Source organism: Pongo pygmaeus, chromosome 2 (assembly GCF_028885625.2).
Source record: "Pongo pygmaeus isolate AG05252 chromosome 2, NHGRI_mPonPyg2-v2.0_pri, whole genome shotgun sequence".
Taxonomy (NCBI): Eukaryota; Metazoa; Chordata; class Mammalia; order Primates; family Hominidae; genus Pongo; species Pongo pygmaeus.
In genome coordinates this window covers 18,016,015-18,037,883 of record NC_085930.1, presented here as the reverse complement: position 1 = coordinate 18,037,883, position 21,869 = coordinate 18,016,015, and the positions used below count along the sequence as shown (strand labels likewise).

Sequence of the window (21,869 nt, the reverse complement as noted above, 5' to 3'; positions counted from 1 at the left end):
GACATCTTGGTCATACTTGAATTGTGAGACTAGAAATCACTCTATTGTCCATACTTAAATGTAACATTACACATCATGCATTCTGATAATTTTTCTTTCTTTTTTTTAATTTCTTTTTTATGTTCTCACCACACCATTGTAATGTCTACAGCTCGCCCTGTTGGTAAGTAGCCATCCTTCTATCCACTAAGCATGGCTTTGCACAGTGCTTCATAACTCATGCATAGTAAGATTGGACAGAATGAAATATATTTATTTTATCCATGTTAAAATAATACTTGAGACTGTATGCTGTAAAAGTTGCTCCTGTTTTTTTTTAATCACTTTGATAAACAATTTTGTAGTGAGTTTTGCTACAGAGCAATAAGTAGGTAACAATTTTTATGTAAGAGAATAAATGAATGATTAATGTTTATGAACTGCTAGCTTTTCTTATAGGAGAAAAATATATTGTATTAGGATACAATAAGAAAGCATTGCTCTCCTTTTTTGTATGTATAAAATAATCAATTATTAGTTATGTTTGATGTTAAGATAAAAAGTTATGCACTAAATTAAAAAATTCTACGACTTTATACACTTCTTTTAAGTTACTCTGAGTCCCAGTATTTTAGGGATATTTTTAGCTGCTGCATATTTATTGCCTGCATGCCTATTTAAACAAAATTAAGTAAAATGCTTTAAGTAGATGCTTACCCTAAGTGGGGGAGGGAGAGTGGAGCTGTGTTCTTTGGCATGAAAACTTAGTGTTTGTGGTTTTAATGTATCTTATTTTTCATTTGGCTTTGTGAAATCGAAGAAAGTTAACAGCTTGCTTTTGCAGATATTTAAGTGGTAATTATTTGTAAACATTTGGAAGATAAAATTTTTCAATTCATTGACTTAGTAAGCTTTCTGCATCTCTTTTAAGCTTAATTCACCAATAACTATGTTTAAATAAATTTTTGTAATTGTGTTACATGTAAATGAATAGATGGATGCATAAATGGATGGATGAAAGAGTGAACAAATTTAGTACACTGCTTCTTTAATATACCAAAAGATACTTTAATAAAAACTTATTCAATTTTGAGGGCTTTATAAATTCTCCCTCTAGCTTCAAAAGCTTTCTTCATGTACCGGCTTGACATCATTGACACCTGATATATATGTTGGTTCAAACTCACACATTTTTCCCCCTTCGGTTGAAAGAGTCATGGTCTTCGTTGCTAGACGGTATGTTTTTACATTGTCAGCAAACACGGTAAATATACTTTGGTTTCCCAATCTGACTTTCTGATCTGGTGTTTCTGAGCAATACTCCCTTTTGATTAGTAATTTAATATCCCTTATCCTCAGTGACCTCCTCTATAAAATGGAGAGAATAATACTGACTTATCAAAGCTGTTGCAGGAGGGGACTGAGTTTAAGATTGATTTTATATGTGAAAGGCATTCAGTATGCCAATGTTGGTAGCTATCGTATGCCTAGTTTCTGAGGCATTACTTCACATTTTAATATTTTTGAAATAAAGCTATGGCTCACAATTAATTGAAACATAAACTGCAGGGTGTTTTTTGAAACTGATGGAATCAATTGTGGTTTGTAGAATTGGTGTTTGAAAATTGAAGAATATATTGTAATAATTTTTAAGCCTTATTTTCTTGTATTTGTAAGGATTCCTATTAATGATAATTTTATGCGTCTTTTGAATGACACACAAAATTAAGAAAAGAATGAGAAAGAATAAGATGATGCAGCAATAGACAAAGAAAGAGCTGATGGTAGAATACATGGCCACTCTGTCAGATTTCTTTTTCTCAACATCTGTGAGCTAGTTTTCAGGTTCAGAAATTCACTCATTTATGTGTCAAATAAGAAAACATATAATAAAATAAAATAAGTGGAAAGATTTATATATAAATTATATATAACAATGTTATAGATTATATATATAATAAAATATATGAAGTGGAAAGATTGAGAATGATCTGACACTTTTTCAGATGACTATGGAGTACAAAAACTTTGCAACCTTATTTAGAAGTTTTTTTAAAGATATTAAGCATTACAGTATTTATAGGAGATATGAAAATAGATGAATGATTGAAAACATTTCTCAAAAGAAAGGATGACAGTAGGTATCAAAAAATACAGGTTGGTTTTGCACTGGCAGCAGTTGTACTTATAAGCTAATGATTTTTCAAATGAAAAGGAAAAATCACCATTTAAATTACAGATCTTTGTACACAGAAACCTCATGCCAATATACCATGACCACTTGATTTATATTATAGAATAGTATGTTAATAACTTCCAATATATTTAAAATCTTTAAACGTAGGAAAAAGTACATTGATTTCAAAATGTGATATACACAGAGTATTGAGATGTATCTGTCATCTGCAAGATGTTTCGAAAGTTATTTCCATTTTTTATTACTGTTTGAAATGATTTCTTAAATTCCCATTGGACTGGAACTAAAGAATAGCTTCTTGACACATTGTACTTTATTCTGGGGAAGTCTGTCATTTCATAAATCTATCTCAAATGACTTATGACAATGTTCAGAAATATAAAGAACTATACTTTAAACTTGACAACTACTATTAATTTTAAAAACTGAATGTTGGATATGTTTTAATTGGATTTCCAAAGAAGAGACATAATAAGGCAATTAGCCTCATTTTTTTTGTATCTACTTCTTACATCAATTTTAATTCAAGAACATAGATATCTGAACATTTATTGTATGGTCAAAAAGTATAAGCCAAGTAAAATAATGATTACATATTAAAATCATAGAAAAACTGCATTATTATTTAGATTTGTTAATGCACTAAAAAGCACGTTTTTCAACTTTGGAGCTCTTAGCATAAAGGGCGTTCTGTAAGGTAGAGGACACAGAAAGGGGAGAAAAAACAGCTTTTAGTTCCAATATAAATTAGATGAAGAAATATGTACCAAGCATATAACATTTAGAGAAAATTCAGATCATAGTTTCTGCTTAGAGCTTTTAATGAAAATTAGAAATCATTGCAGATTGTGGAATACTTAGAGATTCAGAAACCCTCACTACATTACTCACTGGATGAAACTTCTGGATGGTCTGTGTAGAAAGCCCCCTTTAGAAATCATTACAAACCCCCAAACTGAGAATTTTGTCTAAATGGATGACTCTTGTGCGATGCATTTGCGTTAAAGAATTTGCAACTCTGTGCAGTCACAGTTGGAATAAAAGCCTCTGGCCTGTATTTAGAGTTTTCCTCCAGGTGAACTTAGAGGATGCCCCAGTGTGGGAGGTATTACTGAAAGCAGACATTCATATACTTGCCAACAGAGGAAAGTGTTTTACAGATTTCACTTATTCATCTGCAATGTTACCAATGGGTCAAAAAGAGCTCTTTAATCTAATGTTCATATTTACTGGTTGCCGCAAAATCTAGGCAACTATCACTTTAATAATTAAAAATCCACAAGCCCTTCCTGTGGTTTTGACGTTTTACTATTCCAAAGGCATTCTTTATATGAAAAGAAAAGTACATCGTAGGATGTAGTTAACTATGAATGCTGAAATATTCATTTGTTTATTTGGAAAACTCTTCTGATGAGGAAACTGACAGAAGAAAATGGTCTAAATAGGGATAAATATCTTGCTTCCTATACCCATCTGTCTTATTTTTCTATTGGAAGCCTCTCCCGAGCTCAAAAATATAAAAGAACATCTATTTTGGAGATGGGCACCACATTTTTTCCCAGCAGCAACTCAAAACATGATGAGTAATTTGGAAAGGAACTGTCGAATCTACCAGCTGCCTTGTTTATGAAGCCGTCCTGCTCCGTTTGGTGACTTGTATACCATATGCTAGATGCTGATTGCCTGGAGTATAAAACTGAAAGCTGAGTACTTCACATGAAACTTGTTTAAAATATCAAAAAACAAACTGACAATTCACAACTTGATGGAAACTTCTAAGTATTTTCTAACTTAGTGACCCAAAAGTATGCTTCATTTTGATGGAAGAATGTAATTGGCCACACAAGAATTTAGAAGTAATAAGAAGTACACATGTTTTTGGCAAAATTCACCATTTAAAAATTATTTTTTAAAAGCAGCAGCCACTACTCTAAACAGAAATCTATAGGGACATATTTTTTTAATGTTTCAACTGCTTAACCACAGTAATTAAATATACTAGTTTAGAAAGTTCTGTTTTATGAGTTGAAGCAAAGTTTTGTTAAAGCATGTTCAAAAGCAGTTTATTCTGAGGCCACTAAGAAGTCCAAAAAAAAAAGGTTTGTGATTGAAAAATTCATTCAGCATGAATTATAAATCTGACATTACTTAAAGAATAATGTAACAGATATTTTGATACCCCCATCTCCCACCCCAACTTGAAATTTGGAAAATATAATGTGCTGTACATAATTGGATATTGGAAAAACACAGTTTTTTAAAATAAGAAAACGTAAAGGTATTATGCATGAACCTTTTCATGTTTGGATGCACTTTTTTCAAAAGATGTTCTAAGTGTACCTTGAAAGGAGACCTAGAATTTTGTTTCTTGCATCCCTTTTCTTTGGACAAGCTGTTACCCCATGACCTGAGGTAATCATCTCCCTCCCGAGAGCGCTTAATGTTTCCTGCACCTGGCACTAATTAGCTACTTTATGCACAGTCCCATTTACTTATTATTAAGCATCGGTTTTCCATTGCTCCATATGTTTTGATTAAATGGTAAGTTTAAAAAAGGCATTCTGTTTTATCTTCTATATTCCAACCGAGTTTCCATAATGTGAAACGTTTAAAATATCTTAAGCTAATATTCATTTCTAAAGTGAAACACAGGCGTGGGTTACTTCTCAGGCTGAGCTGGTTCTAGCCTTGTGTGCTTGACAATGTCTGTCCATTGAACAGGAGAGAGGCCGGATCTTAAATTACTCTCACACTTCCTTATTTTTTTTTTTTTTCCTCTCAGAACTTGGTAAAAATGTCCTGTTGTCTTGGTATTGAATGGTATTATAGTGTAGTCTGAAACTTACAAAAAATATATTTTTTTCTTGGCTGGGATGTTCTTTTACCATATGAATATGCATGTAGTCCCTTCTTTCAAGTAACTTTGCTTAGTTATATCTTGGTAATGATCATCCTGTAGGTAATATTTCTAGGATGCAACAAGCCACTTGAATCTGCCAGATCTATGCTTTAACCTTTTCTTCTGTTTTATCTTTGAATATTTTTTTCTGTTTTACTTTCTCATTTCTTCAAATTTTATTTCTTCTTAGTGATATTGGCTTTCCTTAGTCTCAATTTCACATTTATCAACTTCTCTATAATAATTTCAATCATTTTTATTTCATATTGTATGATTTCTCAATGACAATATACTGCATCTCTAACTTTTAAAATTGCAATCATTACGTATCTCTTATTTCTAAAATGTATTCTAATTTTTTTGTTTTTTGTTATTTTCTTGTTAAGCTCTAATATAAAATTCTTTGTCTTTCCTTGTCTTTTAGCCTTTGTAACCCTTTTTTAGTTTCTAAAAGAGAGATTTCATTGTATATAATTTCATTTAGACTATGCCTAAGTATTTATTTTAAATTATTTCTGTGTTTCTTTGAGTAATTCTTGGAAGACACAGGTTCTTTATCTCTCTTTAATTAATTATGTTCCTTTTCTGTCATGAATTAAATAAGTAATTAGTTAATATACAAGTTTTTGTTAAATTTTGTTTTGCATAGATTCTGTTTTGGTTCCTATCTGATTATTCATTTTCTGGTTAGCTCTGAAGACTAGAGTTTGCATATTTGGAGAAGAGAAAATGTGAAGTAGCAGGGTAATTCAGTAACCCCTATTTACAACATTGTTTTCAATATCTTACTAAAAACATACTATTTTCTTCTCAGTATTGTACTAGGCCTGCTGAAACAGAATCACCCTTTTTAAGTTACGAGTTGTGTGCATTTTCCTATAAAACTCTCTCCTCATCTTCCTTTATACTCTCTGCTTCATAATAAGGATGGTTTTCAGGTGTGTCAGTTTTCTATTGTTGCATAAAAATGACCACACATTGAGCAATTTAAAACAATGTCATTCTATAGGTCCAAAATGCAGGCAGTCTCAACAGGGTTTTCTCCTAAGGGTTTCAGAGACCAAAATCAAGATATTGGCCAGGTTGCACTCTCCTCTGGGGACTCTCCAGAAGAATCCACTTCAAAGTTCCTTGTGGTGTTTTTGGGAATCTGGTTCCTTCTTGTTGTAGGACTGAAGTTCCCATTTCCTTGGCTGTTAGACAGGGTGACTCACTGTGTTGAGTGGCTGCTCTTCAGCCTTCGCACATCGCTGCCACCACAGCCTTCACAGCCAGCGGGGGCACCCTGAATTCCTCATGTGCTTCGCTTTGTAGCTCTCCGAGGCCTCTTTCTGATTTAAAGATCCAGAGTATTAAGTAAGGCCCAGCTGATGAATCAACCCATTCTAAGGTCAACTGATTAGTAACCTTAAGTATATCTCAAAATATTTTTTTGTAAACTAATATAATCATGAAAGTATTTCCAGGAAGGGCAAGGCTGAGGTCTTGGGGCCTCAGAATTCTGCCAACTACAGCAGGCTTTTTTTTTTCTTTCTGTCAATACTTCTTTCTCTGCCTTCTGAATTTTAGCTTATTTTCTACAGTCATGTCTCATATTTCCCATGTCTCATTCTTGACTCTAAGTATCATTTTTCCCATAAAAGGATCATGGCATGGGTTCTCACAATGATGTTAGATAATTTTTGTGCAACTGGTATTGATAAAGGATTAAGGCTAGTTATGTTGATGTCTAGTGTGGGTCCTCAGTTTTCTTCAGACTCTGCTGTATTTGGCAGTGGTACTTCATAATTTGTGGTTTTGGGGCTGTGGTAGTTTTTTCTTATTATTCATTTCTTTTGTTGTACTCAACACAGGAAAGTGAAGCAATATAAGCCTTTACTCAATTATCTTAACCTAAATAGCAAAAAGTTTGAATAATCATTATTTTTGGAGTCTATTCAAATAAGAATAAAATAAATATTAAGTATTTTTAATTAGTACTTAAAACTAAAGTACTATAAATATTAAATACCAGAATAATGTGAATACTTAGGCCCAAAACAGTATTAGGAGATTAGTATTAAGAAGTTTCACTGGCTGTGTCCAGAAAAAAATCACATTAACATTTGAATTATGTATTCGAAGAAAGTCAGAATTTTCATAAGTTGCTGCACTTTGTAGACAGGGATGTCATGATACATATACTGTAAAATATATCTTATGATATGTGTTACACCTACATATGCATGATATTTGAATTGCTACACTACTTAAACATATTAAATGTCACTTAAGGGAATAGTACATAATTAGATTTATTAAAAATATATAAACTAGCAAACTATATTACATTTTGATTTAAAATATATCTGAATGCCTTTTAAAATCTCACTTATGGCAAGTATTGCTTTCCAGATTTACTGAGGATATTATTTTCATCTCCCCTACAAAACTATTAGCTCTTTGTCAGTAAATACATTGTTATATTTATCCTTCTGCTGCCTCTAGGTCTAGCATAACACTTACATGTGGTGGGGGCACACAAATGTTGGTGCAGTTAATTGATACACACATATGCATACATAGGTAATACTTGCCTAGAAAATGTTTATGCAAGCAGCTTTAAATAGTGCTATAAAAAGATTAAGCAACATTAGTGGTAACAGGCCAATCACATATTCCCCATTCTGCTGGTGGGAGATAAAATACAACAAAAAGAAGGCACTAATGAGCTAGGATGGTGACTTACTAAGCGTGTAATTAATGTTATTAAGAAACATTGCAGTTGCATATTAAAATTCCGTTAACTAAGCAACCCTTCAGCATCAGTACATTTGTTCCTTGGTTTCAAGTTTTTCTTTTTCTTTTTTTTTTTTTTTTTCTGATTGGCATCTTCATGCAATCTTTCTCTAAAAAATGAGATAATGGGATGTGATCAGCCCTCGTGGTTTAGCTGGAGTGCTGACATGACAGTTCTGGCAAGTTGACAGGTTAAGTGAGTGAAAATGGATGTCTTGTCTCACCATTTACTTGAAGAGCCATTTTAAGCTATACTTTCCCTCTCTTTACTCCCACACTTACAACTCCTTCTATCCCAGATATGAGAAGTCAAGTTTTCCCAATTTAGGAATTTAGGATCTTGAAAGAAGTTTTTCACCACTTTAAACTAGTCTTCTTCTACTGGTCAAAAATGAGATCATTTCTTTATAAACAAAGAGTTAATTTCTCTAATAATGAATTCGTTTTTAAGTTAATAGCACTTTTTATTTCATATTAAGAGTCCCTTAAAGAAAACAAAATTTTATTGTTTTATTTTTAGTATTTTAATGATAAAGGCAGGTAGAAAAGCAAAGCTACATATGCACTGGTAAAGTACAGAATAATATGGGACAATGGAATTTAAAAGTTCAGAACTTGTTTAATATTTTGACAGCTTTTCCTAGGGATCTCTCAATTTATACCTATGTATAATTTAAAAGTTCTATGAAACTTGCATGGCGAATCTCATAATGATTTCCATAGTTAGATGATTTCCTGTAGTTACCTATAATTAAGGAAATCTATTTTAGTAATCTGAAATATAATAAAGTTTAAAATTACCTGCAAATGTACCCACCTTATTTACAGTGTGAGTAAACTATTACTATTGATTGCAATGCAGAAATATTTAATATGATTATAGGATTAGAGTGGACTTGCTAAACCCAGTAAAGACCATTTAGATGAAAAAATACATGGTTCCACCCCCAACAATCCCTCAGTTTTATTTCTGCCTGGCAAACTCGAACTATGAGCGAGTTTATAGTTGAACCATATTACTTGCCGGAGGCCTTCAAATACCTAAGCTGACTCAAGGAGCACACCCGTCTAGACTGCCACAGGCGACAAAAAAGCAGGTGGGGGGAATGATGCCTTGGAGCAGTCTGCGAAACTTCTGTCTCTAACATACTGCCTGTGTTTTCCCCTCTGGGAGGAACACTCTCCTGCCCTTCCTTCCTTTCCAACTTAATCTAAAGGAACAAATCAATTTGTTTCTCTCTCTCTTTCCCCCCTCTTCTTTTCTTCTTTTCTCTCTCCTTCTTTTCTTCTCCCTCTCCCTCCATCTCTTTCCTCGTTTTCTTCCTCTCTCTTCTCTCTCTCTGTTTTCTCCAGCTGTAGAAGGCCAACTGAGTCAAGTTACTCTTTTGCTCAGTATGTATTGTATTACAACCTTCATTGTATTGTAACATGTCACAACACCATTGTAACATGTGTTGTAACATGCTTGATTGTTTCCAGGAATGTCTCTTGTGGTAGGAAGTGACTTCCACAGGACAGAGATCTTAGTACCCTCTCACAGAAAAGAAAACCACTAATGTTGTTTAAAAAATAATTGAATAGTATTATGAATTGAATTGCCATGCAACATCTGAATTCATTTTTGTAGAAATTTATTACTGTGGTACATTCCAGTAATATTTTGCCGTCAAAAACAAAAATATAAATGTTAAGGCACTGGCCCAAGTATAAAATGGCTATGTGCTTATAGCTGTTCATTATAACACTGTTTTTATGTGCCTGCTTATGAGATCTAAAAATGCAAGACGTTTTGAATTGAGTTAACTCTTTTCAGAAGCATTCTTTCCATTCTAGATTATTGTAGAATTATTTCATTTTGATATTTACATTGTGGCATTTCAGGCAGGAACACATTATGTGTGACTCTAAGTGAAAGCAAATGGTTTGAACCACTTTCACAAAACATACACATATTTTGGGGGAGGTGTATTACACTTACTGAAATAAATTCAATGCCATTGGCTCTCCTTGGAATTGCCTTTACAGTTGCAACACATGGCAATTCAGAAGCCACTTCTGTTACTTTGTAGTCATACTATGAAATTATTGGCTGACTTCACTGCCTTTTTAAGTAATCAGATTTTGAATAATTGAGAGTTTTTTTTGTGGGGAGGAGGTTCTGATATTATATGAACCCTCCAAAATTAATCTCACAATCAACAAATTCCAAGACTGTTTCCAAACTGTAAAGAGTAATAGGTGCATAATAGTAACATGTTTTACTCATACAATGAATGAATGTAATTTGTATGTATATGTGAGACCTCTCCTGGGTGTAGAGTGGATATGAAGTCTAAATAGATGAAGAATCTAAGGATTATGATTCATGGTAGTCATTCTATTCTCTTTGATTATTTATTTTTTCATATTTATGGGAGCAGTAAATCATTTAGTGCTTTTCCTTTTCATTTTGACATTGAAGAAGCACATACATATATATGATTATTGTTGAAAGAAAAGGTATTATTGTATTAGTCTGTTCTCATGATGCTAATAAGGACATACCCAAGACTGGGTAATGTATAAGGAAAAGAGGTTTAATCGACTCATAGCTCCACATGGCTGGGGAGGCCTCACAATCGTGGTGGAAGAGCAAGGAACATCTTAAATGGCGGTGGCAAGAGAGCCCTTTGTTGGGGAACTCCCTTTTATAAAACCATCAGATCTTGTGAGACTTATTCAGTATCAGAAGAACAGCAGGGTAATGACCCTGCCCCACGATTCAGTTACCTCCCACTGGGTCCCTCCCAAGACACGTGGGAATTGTGGGAGGTACAATTCAGGATGAGATTTGGGTGGGGACACAGCCAAACCATATCAGGTACAGACATTGGTATTTTACTATGGAATAAGGATTTTTATTATTAGCTACAAGGAAGTAGCTGGTGGCAAAGAAAGTGTATCACTCATCTGAAGGATTTATTGCCATGGACTCAATAGAAAACAAAACAAAATAGTTAATTAGAAAGGTAGGTAATTTAGCAATTTGATCATTTACTTTTTTTTTTTTTTTGAGCCAGAGTCTCGCCCTGTCCCTCAGGCTGGAGTGCGGTGGCGCCATCTGGGCTCCCTGCAAGCTCCGCCTCCCGGGTTCCCGCCATTCTCCTGCCTCAGCCTCCCGAGCAGCTGGGACCACAGGCACCGCCACCACCCCAGATAATTTTTTGTATTTTTGGTAGAGACGGGGTTTCACCGTGTTAGCCAGGATGGTCTCGATCTCCTGACCTCGTGATCCGCCCGCCTCGGCCTCCCAAAGTGCTGGGATGACAGGCGTGAGCCACCACGCCTGGCCAGTCATTTACATTTCTTGGAAACAGTGACAAATGAGTAAAATGTGATTAAGTAGTCTCTATAAAAGTGATTATTTTAAATCCTATATTTCTAATTTATATTTTCTATTATAAATACATTGCTTCCTCTGAGATGAATTATGTGTTAATAAGCTTCAAATCAAATATTTCTATGGCAGTGTGTATGCATTTCCAATATTATTAACAGAAAATCTTTTGAAATCAAATGAAGTATTACATAGTAAAAATTAAATAAAATTAAATAAGTTGAAGAAACAATCATGTATCAGTTAGAACCCAACCTGAGTTGAGTATAAATTGAGTAAACATTTACCTCTTACTACTGGTCTAGATTGCATTGCAAAGAAACGATTTCTCACTATCTGTTTCTTGTTGGTGGAGGCAAGCCTATTAACTAATTTTTGCAGAAACTTTTTTATTTTTTTTCTTCTTTTTAGAGACGGAGGCTCGCTCTGTCGCCCAGGCTGGAGTGCAGTGGCGCAATAATCTCGGCTCGCTGCAAGCTCCGCCTCCCGGGTTCAAGCAATTCTCCTGCCTCAGCCTCCTGAGGAGCTGGGATTACAGGCGCACCCTGCCACGCCCAGCTAATTTCTTTTGTATTTTAGTGGAGACGAGGTTTCACCATGTTGCCCAGGCTGGTCTCAAACTCCAGAGCTCATACAATCCACCCGCCTCGGCCTCCCAAAGTGCTAGGATTACAGGAGTGAGCCACCGTGCCCGGCCTTTTGCAGGAACTTTTAAAACCCATTGTTACACAATGTCTTTATTTGTCTATAGTGCTTTGTTACTCTGGAATATTGGCTACTCATTTATAGCCTTTGGGTCATAAATTTTCAACGTAGTGTAGCAGCACTCTCTACAAAAGGGCATATCAGAATCAGTTAGATTTGTATTCAGGTAACGTATTTGAAACAACACATACCAGAATCGATTAGTTTTTTTTCAAGTCATATATATATTGTTTTCAAACACCATATTTACTACTGCAATTGTAAGTCACTGTCACTGTTGGGTATGTGTATAGGTATAATGGAATAGGTGTAATAATGCAGATATATTATTCCTTAGGTATAATGAGATGGAAAAAATATTGAGTATTTGCTTTAGATCAAGGATTCTATTCTTTTTAAAATGTACTATTCCGAGGCATTCATTTAGTGTTCACTGTTTTGGGCTTTTCTAGATGAAAAAAATACACCATTTATATGCTAAATAGTAGACAGCACCCCATACCAGTAAAACCTTCAAACTGAACTGAGGAAGTCAGACACATAGGCTGGGGAAAAATAGAGAAGGCAATGCAAGCAAGAGCAAGTACCTTAAATGGGAAAAGAACACAAGACAAGTACAAGGTCAGAGATTGTTCAGGTTAATCATTGTTGACAAAGAGGACCAAAGGATAATTGATATCAGGGTGGGTCAACCACAAGACCAAGCAAATACCAGTGATTGAAAGTAGACTGCTCTGCTGAAATGCTGGAGCTAGTTTGGGGACAAATGAGTGTCAGGATTGGAAAATCTTAGATCAGCGGATGGAAGCCAGAATGCTACACGGAGAAGAATAATTTGCAAGCATCGCTATGGTAAGTATTGTAGGTTTCACTGTGGTGCAATGAAAAGTACTATAGGTTTATGAATAAAGAGTGACTTGAAGAAAGTGTGCTTAAGAAAGGTTATACTTACAGGTAGTATAGAAAGAGAAAGGTAATGGGTTTTATGCTACCCTAATAATAAAAACAGTTATTCAGGAAAAACATAATGTTATTATTTTTCAAATCTTTATAGTGCATTGGAAATGATAGCATTAAATGTCTATCATTCTTCTTCGTATTAGATATGACAAATTTTTAGTTAATCCGATCTTGGTTCGAAGGGAACCAAATGAATCTGGCATCTCAGTGTTTAAGAGTTTCTACTGTGGCATTGGAATAAACCAGAAGTCAAACCTGTCCTCCAATCTAATTTAACTTTAAGAAAGCTGTGTTTCTTGCATGTTGTCACTTATAAGTGGAAGCTGAACAATGTGAACACATAGGCACACGGAGGGGAACAATACACACTGGGGCCAGTTGGGGGCAGTTGGGGCGCGCAGCATCAGGAAAAATAGCTAACGCATGATGCGGTTAATACCTAGGTGAGGGGTTGGTAGGTGCAGCAGTTCATCATGGCACACGTTTACCTACGTAACAAACCTGCACATCCTGCACATGCACGGCGGAACTTAATAAAATAAAACAAACTAATAAAGCTGTGTTACTTATGCCCTGCGTAAGATTCAGTTTACTGGTTTTACATCGTTATGATAGTAGTTGAAACATAAGGCTTTTCAAGTATTAATTGAGATAATGCCTGTGGAGGGTTTAACACAAACTCTAGCACGTAATAAGCACTCAATTAATGTTAATTATTGCCATTCTACTAAACAGTTTGTGACTAAGTGAAATTTTAACTCAAGCAAATGACGGAAGAGAATGCTTCTTAAATATGCTTATAGAATATGTTAGTATTTAACAAGTAAATATATAAAATAGCAAAAAAAAAAATTCTACTTTAGTTTGTCAAAAAATTCGAAACGGCTATTATAGAATTAAAAGTTTATTCATTCAGGCATAAAATTATATCCAAAGAAAAAGAGTGGCTGAGCATACCTGTATTCACCCTGTGCCACACACGAATGTACGTAGCTGTTGCATGACTCTCTCCATGCTAATGCCTGCCATAGGAAGTCATATTTTCCTGTTGAAACAACTCTGAACATGATGTGATTAACCTTTAAGGTCCCCTATCCGCTCATCTCAAAGCCCAACTCATGCACGGCCTGTGCTTCCTACTCATGTCCAGCCATCTGATTTCCATATCACCCACTCACTCTCACCAGCAGGCATTAGCATAACGGAGCTGCAGCATGACTTTGATTGAAGCCAGCTTGGGCTGAATGCAGTATCAAAGCATAATTTAGCAGAAATCAAATCTAATTTACCGTGCATTGTATTTAAATTCTCAAAACACAGTTTCAAGTGAACTGTCCCAGACCTCTAATCTTAATTGACCTTTTTATATTTGGGTCTACTTCTCTGGAAATCACACAACATACTTTTCTTATAGAGCCATTGTTTTTCAGCTTGTAAGTGTTGATTAAACACTAAATTGTGTCATTCTGTTTGCTTCATCTCATTTCTAGTTATAGCTGAAGCAATAAGGTATAATCACGTGACAGAGTAAGCAAGTAGGATATTACATCGTAGTTACAAAAGATTTTTCCAATGCTTTCAGGTTTTAGACAGAATATAAATATATATTTTATAGTCTTCTGTCTCAGAGACATATAGGAGAACTGCCATTTTTATAACAGGCATGTTCTTCTGGAGTTTATAACTCAATCTCTTTAATTCACATTGGGTTTAAGCATGTGTTTGGAATTGTCATCTTGAGGACCTAGTAGTTTTTTTTTTTAATACTTAATGGGAGTCATTATAGAAAATCTATTTTGTGTATAGCACACTTTGTGCTATTGTGCTGTGTTGATAAAATGCCACCTCTGTCTACTCCCTCCCTTTGGTGCCATCAGCCAAATACTGTATTTTCAGACCATTTTCACTGCCACCTGGCAGAGACACTGAAACTGTGGAGGGTTATTAGAAGAATTATTGATGCCGTTTTTCATTTAGAACCTCAAAAATAAATTCCTTCAGCTGATATCCCTTCAAAGAAGATTGCAATATAGATCTAGGGCAGGCAGAGAGTCTACAAAAGTAAAAGTGATTGATGCAATTCGTTTCTTTGGTCCACCTTCAGGTGATAATAGGAAAGGATGTATATTTTCACAGGCTTGAATACTCTTCAATTTTTTGCTTTGATAAATGTTTCCATTTTTTCATTTTTTAAAATTAAAATATGATTAGATGATTTTAGTTCCAGCAAGATCAATGTGGTGACATTAAGTTCCGGTGACAATAGTCTATTGGATGCATTTGAAATACAACACATTTCTGACTTGGTGTAAGTGTACAGTATAAATAAACATCATATGATAATATATTTTATAGGATAAATAACAGATGTTGACAGTTTTTTGTTAGTGGTCTTTAAAATAATCCAGTATTGGGTAAAAGTTCCAGAAATTATAATTTCCTGTCCTTTTTAGATTATACAATCAGTGGTAAATATTATGTTGTGATTTTGCAGAATTTCTTTGTCCTTTAAAAGCCCTGATGAAATGGTATCTTTAGGTGCTACTATAAATAAAAACTCTGAACTGGATTTTCTGCCCTAACTTGTGAAGATTTGCCAGCTCTTTGTCTTTGCTCTTTCTCTAATCCTCATCACATTGCTTCTAAAGCATCCTTTCCAAAATACAAATCTGATTATATCTTTCTTACAAAAATGTCTTTGAACAGATCTTTATAGTTTTCAGGATGAAATGTCACACTCGTTTAGCAGAAATCATCTGGCCCTATCTATATGACCACTGTGAACTAGATTTCTTTTATTCTCAGAATCTTTTACATGCCCCTAAAAATCCAGTTCAGTGGGTCTCTGCCTTATGTGCTGCTTCTCTTTGTCCCAAGTGACCTTACTACTCTTCACCTAGTCAACTCTTACTTGTCCTCCAAAGTACAGCTCTAATGCAGCCATGCCCTAGCAGCTTTTCTCTTTGTTTTCTCTCACAACATGGGCTGATTGGTTCTGTTCCACTCTTTCTCCCCCAGTGCCATCTGCATTTTTTCTGTTTTCATTGAGAAAAATCACATTTTGCTGTTTTTGTGTATTTGTTTATATATTTACTTGTAAGCCTCTGCTATAGGGCAAGAACAATTTATTTGGCTTCCCATCTCCTGTACCAACCAGAATGTATCATCATTTTTAGTCAATCAATACATTTTGTGTGAATAAATGGATGAATTATGTCTTTTCAGAAAAGTGGATGCATAGATGTGGTCATTTGCCAGTCCTTATTTTGAGGACTATATTTTAGCAGCAGTGTTAAAATTGTAGTATCTGGATGCCAAAAGCATTTTGCAAAATCACTCATCTACAAAAAAAATTTTTCAAAAGTTTGAAAATTAAATTCTTGGAAGTCTGTACTTCTAAAGTACACATGGTAATTTTGGTGATAGAGATTTGTAATTTTACTGGATAGATGAAGAATAATATGCTTAAAACTATAAAATACATAAATATATGTTTATATTTCATTGATTTCATTTGATGATTTCAATCATGTTTATTCTCAGTTAATGTATTTTAAAAATTTGTAAAGAAGGACTAACTGTATAGAGTATCCAGGACTCTAAAGTTTTACTAACTACTTTTGTGAGGTAATTTAAATTCTTTCTGGCCCAAAGCAGTACAAATTAACTAATAAGCTAAATAGGTGATTTTTATTCAAATCTTTTAAATGACTGATTTTGACTGAACTGAGTTTTGAATTTTTAATAATTTTAGATACATGCTAAATTATTTAATACTCCTCACTTAGCAAGTGTCCATGTTGGCACTATTATTTTTCTTTATAGGATTACAAAGAGATAACTACATACTCATTCTTAACTTTTTCATAACAAATATAATTTTTCTACAATATTGCAGATGATGGAAACAAACCTTAAGTGTTTTTTTTGGTGCAAATACCTGGTGGTTTCACATTTCTACTGAAAAAATGGTCACTGCAGTGTTTTAAGATTTTTCTCTAAAGTAATTTTTTAACATTGATTTACACTATCATTTCTATTAGAAAACATGGAACAAAAATCAATGTATCTGCTGATTCAGGAGAATTGTGTAGAAATAACAAGAAGATTGTAAAAAGCAACTAATCTCCTGAAAATACAAGGCAACGTATACCACACTCTGTTCAAACAGATTCATAAATCTGGGTTTTCCATACTGCTAGAATGAGTCTTCTGTTATCTATAGTTATAGAAGAAAATGTCACTTAGTAGATTTATCCCGTCTGTCCCTGGGGTATGTGTTAGATGTGTTGAACTAGGAGGCAGTATAATACAACACCAAAAAATAAGTCAATACAAATCCCAGGGAATTGTCTGGAAAAATGCTGCTGCTTTTTCTATGCTAGGATTCTTGTAAGGATGAAGAATTGGTTGCATGTTTGGGGCTGCTCTACATTTACCCCATTCTTGGACCTGCACTTCTTTTCTCCTGAAGGACTGAAATGATTTCAAGTGACAGTTTTTACCAGACATCACTCATGGTTAGAAGGCATTAAAGTACCACTAGATTCTAAAAATTAGAGTTGATTTTAAAATGTTTTCTTGGTCTCAGTTTTCTAGCCTAAGAAGCGAGTTAAAGTGGAAATAGATTATTAGAAAAGTCATGGAATAAACACTGTTTTCTGCTCAACAAAAATGAGTTTTGGTAGGGAGATACCCTTGTGAAAACTTCCAATGATACTGCCTACTGTCTTTCACTTTATTCTCTCTCAAGATCATTAGACCATCATTTAAATCTGAACTTTCTTAGGATTTTTACCCCCATCCCTTTCTTTTATTTTCTGTCAGAGTTACTTATGTCTTGGTCTCATTAGCTTCACCTGTACTATTTTACTAGCCTCCCAGCCAGACTCCTTCTTTTATAGACTAAGTGCCTTCCTCTCCAATCGTGCTACATTCATTAGAGGGTTAAAGCCACCAAAAATTATCTTTTGCATCTGTCACTTTTCAGCTTAGAAAAAAATCAGAATAAAATCCTCAGTTTGACTTCTTAAACCCTCCTTTGTAGCCAAAAGTGTTTACATAACTTGGACCCTCCATCCTGCCAAATTACACACTGTATTCTAAACTTGTTCTTGCTTCTTATACTTTGCTCCATAATCTCGTTTGGAATGTGTTCATTTTTCCATTTACCTCAAAGCTCCCATAATGCCCATTTTCTACACAGAGCCTTCTGTAGGTTTTACAACACCAAGGGATTTCTTTCTCCTGAGTCTTATTGTGTTTCTTATACATACAATAACTTAAATTCTCCTCCACTGTGCTCTGAGATTACCTCTACCATTGCACTTACCACAGTCTTAGACAAGTGTTGATTTAATTTTGTTTTTGTTTTTGTCATTGTCATTGTGTTTTTCATTTCCATTAGACTGTAAGCTCTTTGATGGCTTCAGGATAAAAGCTTCCCATCTCTGTATCTTTAGTGCCCAGTAGGGGAATATAGTAATTACCTGACTAACCTTTATCTATCTAAATGAAATAAATTAGATTGAGTCAACCATTTCAATACATTTATTTATATTGCTTATTACCCTTGTATATAATTCCCATCTCTTCAATTCTTCAATGTCTTCAATCTTTCAACTCTTGAATTCTAGATATAAGCACTTTTAAGAATAGGGGTCATATCTTATACCCTCTGGTATCCCTGTGCCTTATACAATTCTTGCAGTAACTACAAAAACTGCCAATGCTTATAAATAAATTGACTTTAGAGGAAGGAGATGGTTGAGTAAGAGAGTGATTCTTTTCTTATCTTTATTTATTTAAAAAGCAGAACCAACTTGAGAATCCATGTTTTTCCTTAAAAATGTTAAAATCATTTAAAAATCTAATTTTCTATGCAATTATATATAGGCCAAAGGATTACAATGTACAACATTTAAAATATGTCTGCTAAAAAGTTTGCTTCTTTCCTCACATTTGATTGAATATAATGTCTTTCTTTTTGTGTTTTGAGAAATGTGTAAAAGTAAATAAAAAACTGTAGTCTCTCTCTGGCACTGAACAATCAACATGGTAACATATTTTCTCCTTGATATATTTTTCTTTGTCAATGGTTGATATTTACACGCTTTCTTTTCTTTTAAATTATAGCTCCCCCACAGTTTGTGGTTCGGCCAAGAGATCAGATTGTTGCTCAAGGTCGAACAGTGACATTTCCCTGTGAAACTAAAGGAAACCCACAGCCAGCTGTTTTTTGGCAGAAAGAAGGCAGCCAGGTGAGTGTGAGGCTTCACTGCTTTTCTGAAATCTCTGAACTTCTATTGTCTTTGCTGCTCCTGAAAGCTTGCCTTGCTTCTCTTCTTCTCAATGTTTGAATTTAGTTTATTTCTGAAAAAGAGACTGGTGAATGTAAAAAGAAGTGGCAGTCATGTTCCAGCAAAAGCATTCTTTATTTGCTAGTATTAATCTTTTCAAAATTCTGTCTCTTACATAGAACAGCAATAAAGCAGTGTAACAAAATTATCGTTAAAAGTCCAACCAAAACCTCTGTAGCTATTTAAAATCTGTGAAGGTAAAGCTGATTTTGTTTTCTTGTATTGAGATACATGGTGTGATAGAGTCAGGACACGTGCAGTACTTAGAACAATCTCTGTGACATGGAAAACAGTCAAATATTTGTTTAATTGGCCCAGAATTTAATTTCAATCCTCTCTCTTACATACACAGCAAAAATGACTCTTCTTATCCTTAATTAAAGCATGCTTCCATTTAAGAGTAGGATAAATCTTTTCCTTCTCCGTTCCTCCTGGATTCATCCATAGTGGGGTTAGACAGGAAATAATACATAGTACACTATAAGGAACCCATACCTGTCTTGTCTTTGTTCTGCCCTGGTTTGTCCTCTCCAGGGCCCTCTCTGGGCAACATGGCCTCTCAGAGTCTCTATGGAAAGTCAACTGGATACACTAGTTTTCTCATTTAGAACTTTGTCTAAAGTTGGACAACTGCTTAGCCTCTAGGTTCGTAGTCAATGAGTGAAATTTCCAGCTAAAACTAGATTAAAAATTGTGTGGTTTGCAAAATAATTTATCTGTGCATTCCCATGGGACCTGGAGATATTTTCCTTCTAAACTTTCTAGAAACATGCACTACTAGGCATATTCTGAGGAAGAGACCTACTGGTGGTCTTCCTCATCACATTCTGTTATTACTACACGTTCCAGAAGAATTTCCTTGGGAATAATGGAAATCATTATTAAACATCTCTGGAAACCTAAAACCTTGGCCAGAGATGGGAAATGTAAGTTGCATTAGAAGACTCTGTTGATTAAAGCTTACATATATATTTATCTGCAACATACATGTGTGCAAGGAAGCCTGTAGAAGTTCTGTTCAGCCGTTATCTCTAATTGTTGTGGGTTTCTATAAATTCCTGTACCAGCTCATAGTGAGCAGTTCTAACAGCTCAGTCTGGATGGACGAATGGCCTTTTATTCCTCACTCAACTCTCCTTGGTGGAGTCATTCCTCCTGTGATTTGTGGAATGTAAATGTAGTGATGGGAATCTAAGGAAAGGTGATGGCCGCTGCCTTATCCCACATCAGAACTGTTCCAGGCCTTAACTCTCAAATCTTCTTTATAATTTAGTAATTATAAAATAGGTTTCTACACATAGAGTTCTTTGACTGTTTGCTTTAAATTTCTTTTCAGATGTTAGCATCTCAGACTCTAAAGTAAGTGTAAGGCAGCATGACAAACACATACACACACACATAGACACACACACATATACACACACACACATATACACACACATACCACACACATACACACACGCCACACACAGAGACATGCACACAAATACACACATATACACACATCATGCACATACACATAGACACACATGCACACACATAGACACACGCATACACATAGACACATACCACACACATACACATGCATACACACACACACACACACACACACACACACAAAGGAGAGAATTCAAAATCCACTTTCCTCCTTATAAATTGTACAACTTTTGTAGTGCTATTTAAATGTACTGAAACTCATTTTCTTAATCTAAAACACAGGGCTAAAACATTTTACTTCACACAAACAAAGTTTAAATGAATAAGTCAGTTTATATATAAAATTGCTTTACAGATTATGAAGGTTAAGCAAAATGTTATGTCACTGACAGTAAATATAATGATGTAAAGCAATTTGATCATTGCATACTCACACTTTAAATCCATGTATTGAGTGAAATCTCATTATAATGTGTCTTGTTATTATATAGCTAAGACCATATCAGGTGTAAATCACATTCCCTAAAGTAGCTCCAAGTTGAATTACAAGGTAGTGCATACAATGTATATTGGCTGTGTAGCTTAATAAACATAGGATATTTAAATATGCTACATCTTTGTTAATGGTTTCAAAATAAATAACAATTAAATAGCATTTAAGTATTCCTTTTTCTGTATTTGACAAAGTGGCATATAATTCCAGAGATATTAATGTTAAAGACTACATAAAATCTTATGTCTAGTTTTCTTTTCCTCACCTATCTCTCTCCCATCAGAGAGATAGAGGTAGAGATAGAGAGGGATGTGGTGGGAGAGAAAGAGAAAGAGAAAGAGAGAGAGAGAGAGATACACAGAGAGAGAAAATACTGTGAATGAGAACAAGAGAGAAGTGCTTGAGCAAATTATAAATTCTCAAATCATGAATTGGGATATTGGGAAAAAATAAATCGGTCTTACCGTTTCCAGTACCCAGTTTTTACAGTGATCTATGACCATCCATCAGTAGAAACAGTTAAAAGCCTGAACTTAATGGTCCATATTTCTCAATATATGCTGATAATGCCAATTAGCTCTAATAGGATACCCAGGCACTCTCCAAGGCGGGAAGAGCTGTGAGGTTCCCGGTTTTTGCTTGTAATCCATTTTCTTTTGCCTATGTCATGCAAGCAGAGAATAAAA

General features: G+C 34.5%; 1 protein-coding gene across 21 annotated transcripts in view; it reads left to right on the top strand.

The window, feature by feature from the left end:
* The window catches only part of ROBO2 (roundabout guidance receptor 2), a 608,922-nt gene that overhangs the window by 482,010 nt on the left and 105,043 nt on the right, over positions 1 to 21,869 (top strand). For 15 of the 21 annotated variants that reach the window (XM_063661483.1, XM_063661473.1, XM_063661480.1 and 12 more), the window contains exons 7-8: positions 152 to 163; positions 19,030 to 19,154. In XM_063661483.1, coding sequence (XP_063517553.1) covers positions 152 to 163; positions 19,030 to 19,154 — 137 coding nt within the window. The remainder of the gene's footprint in view (positions 1 to 151; positions 164 to 19,029; positions 19,155 to 21,869) is intronic. The other 6 variants (XM_054482584.2, XM_054482581.2, XM_054482583.2 and 3 more) reach the window with 1 other exon arrangement.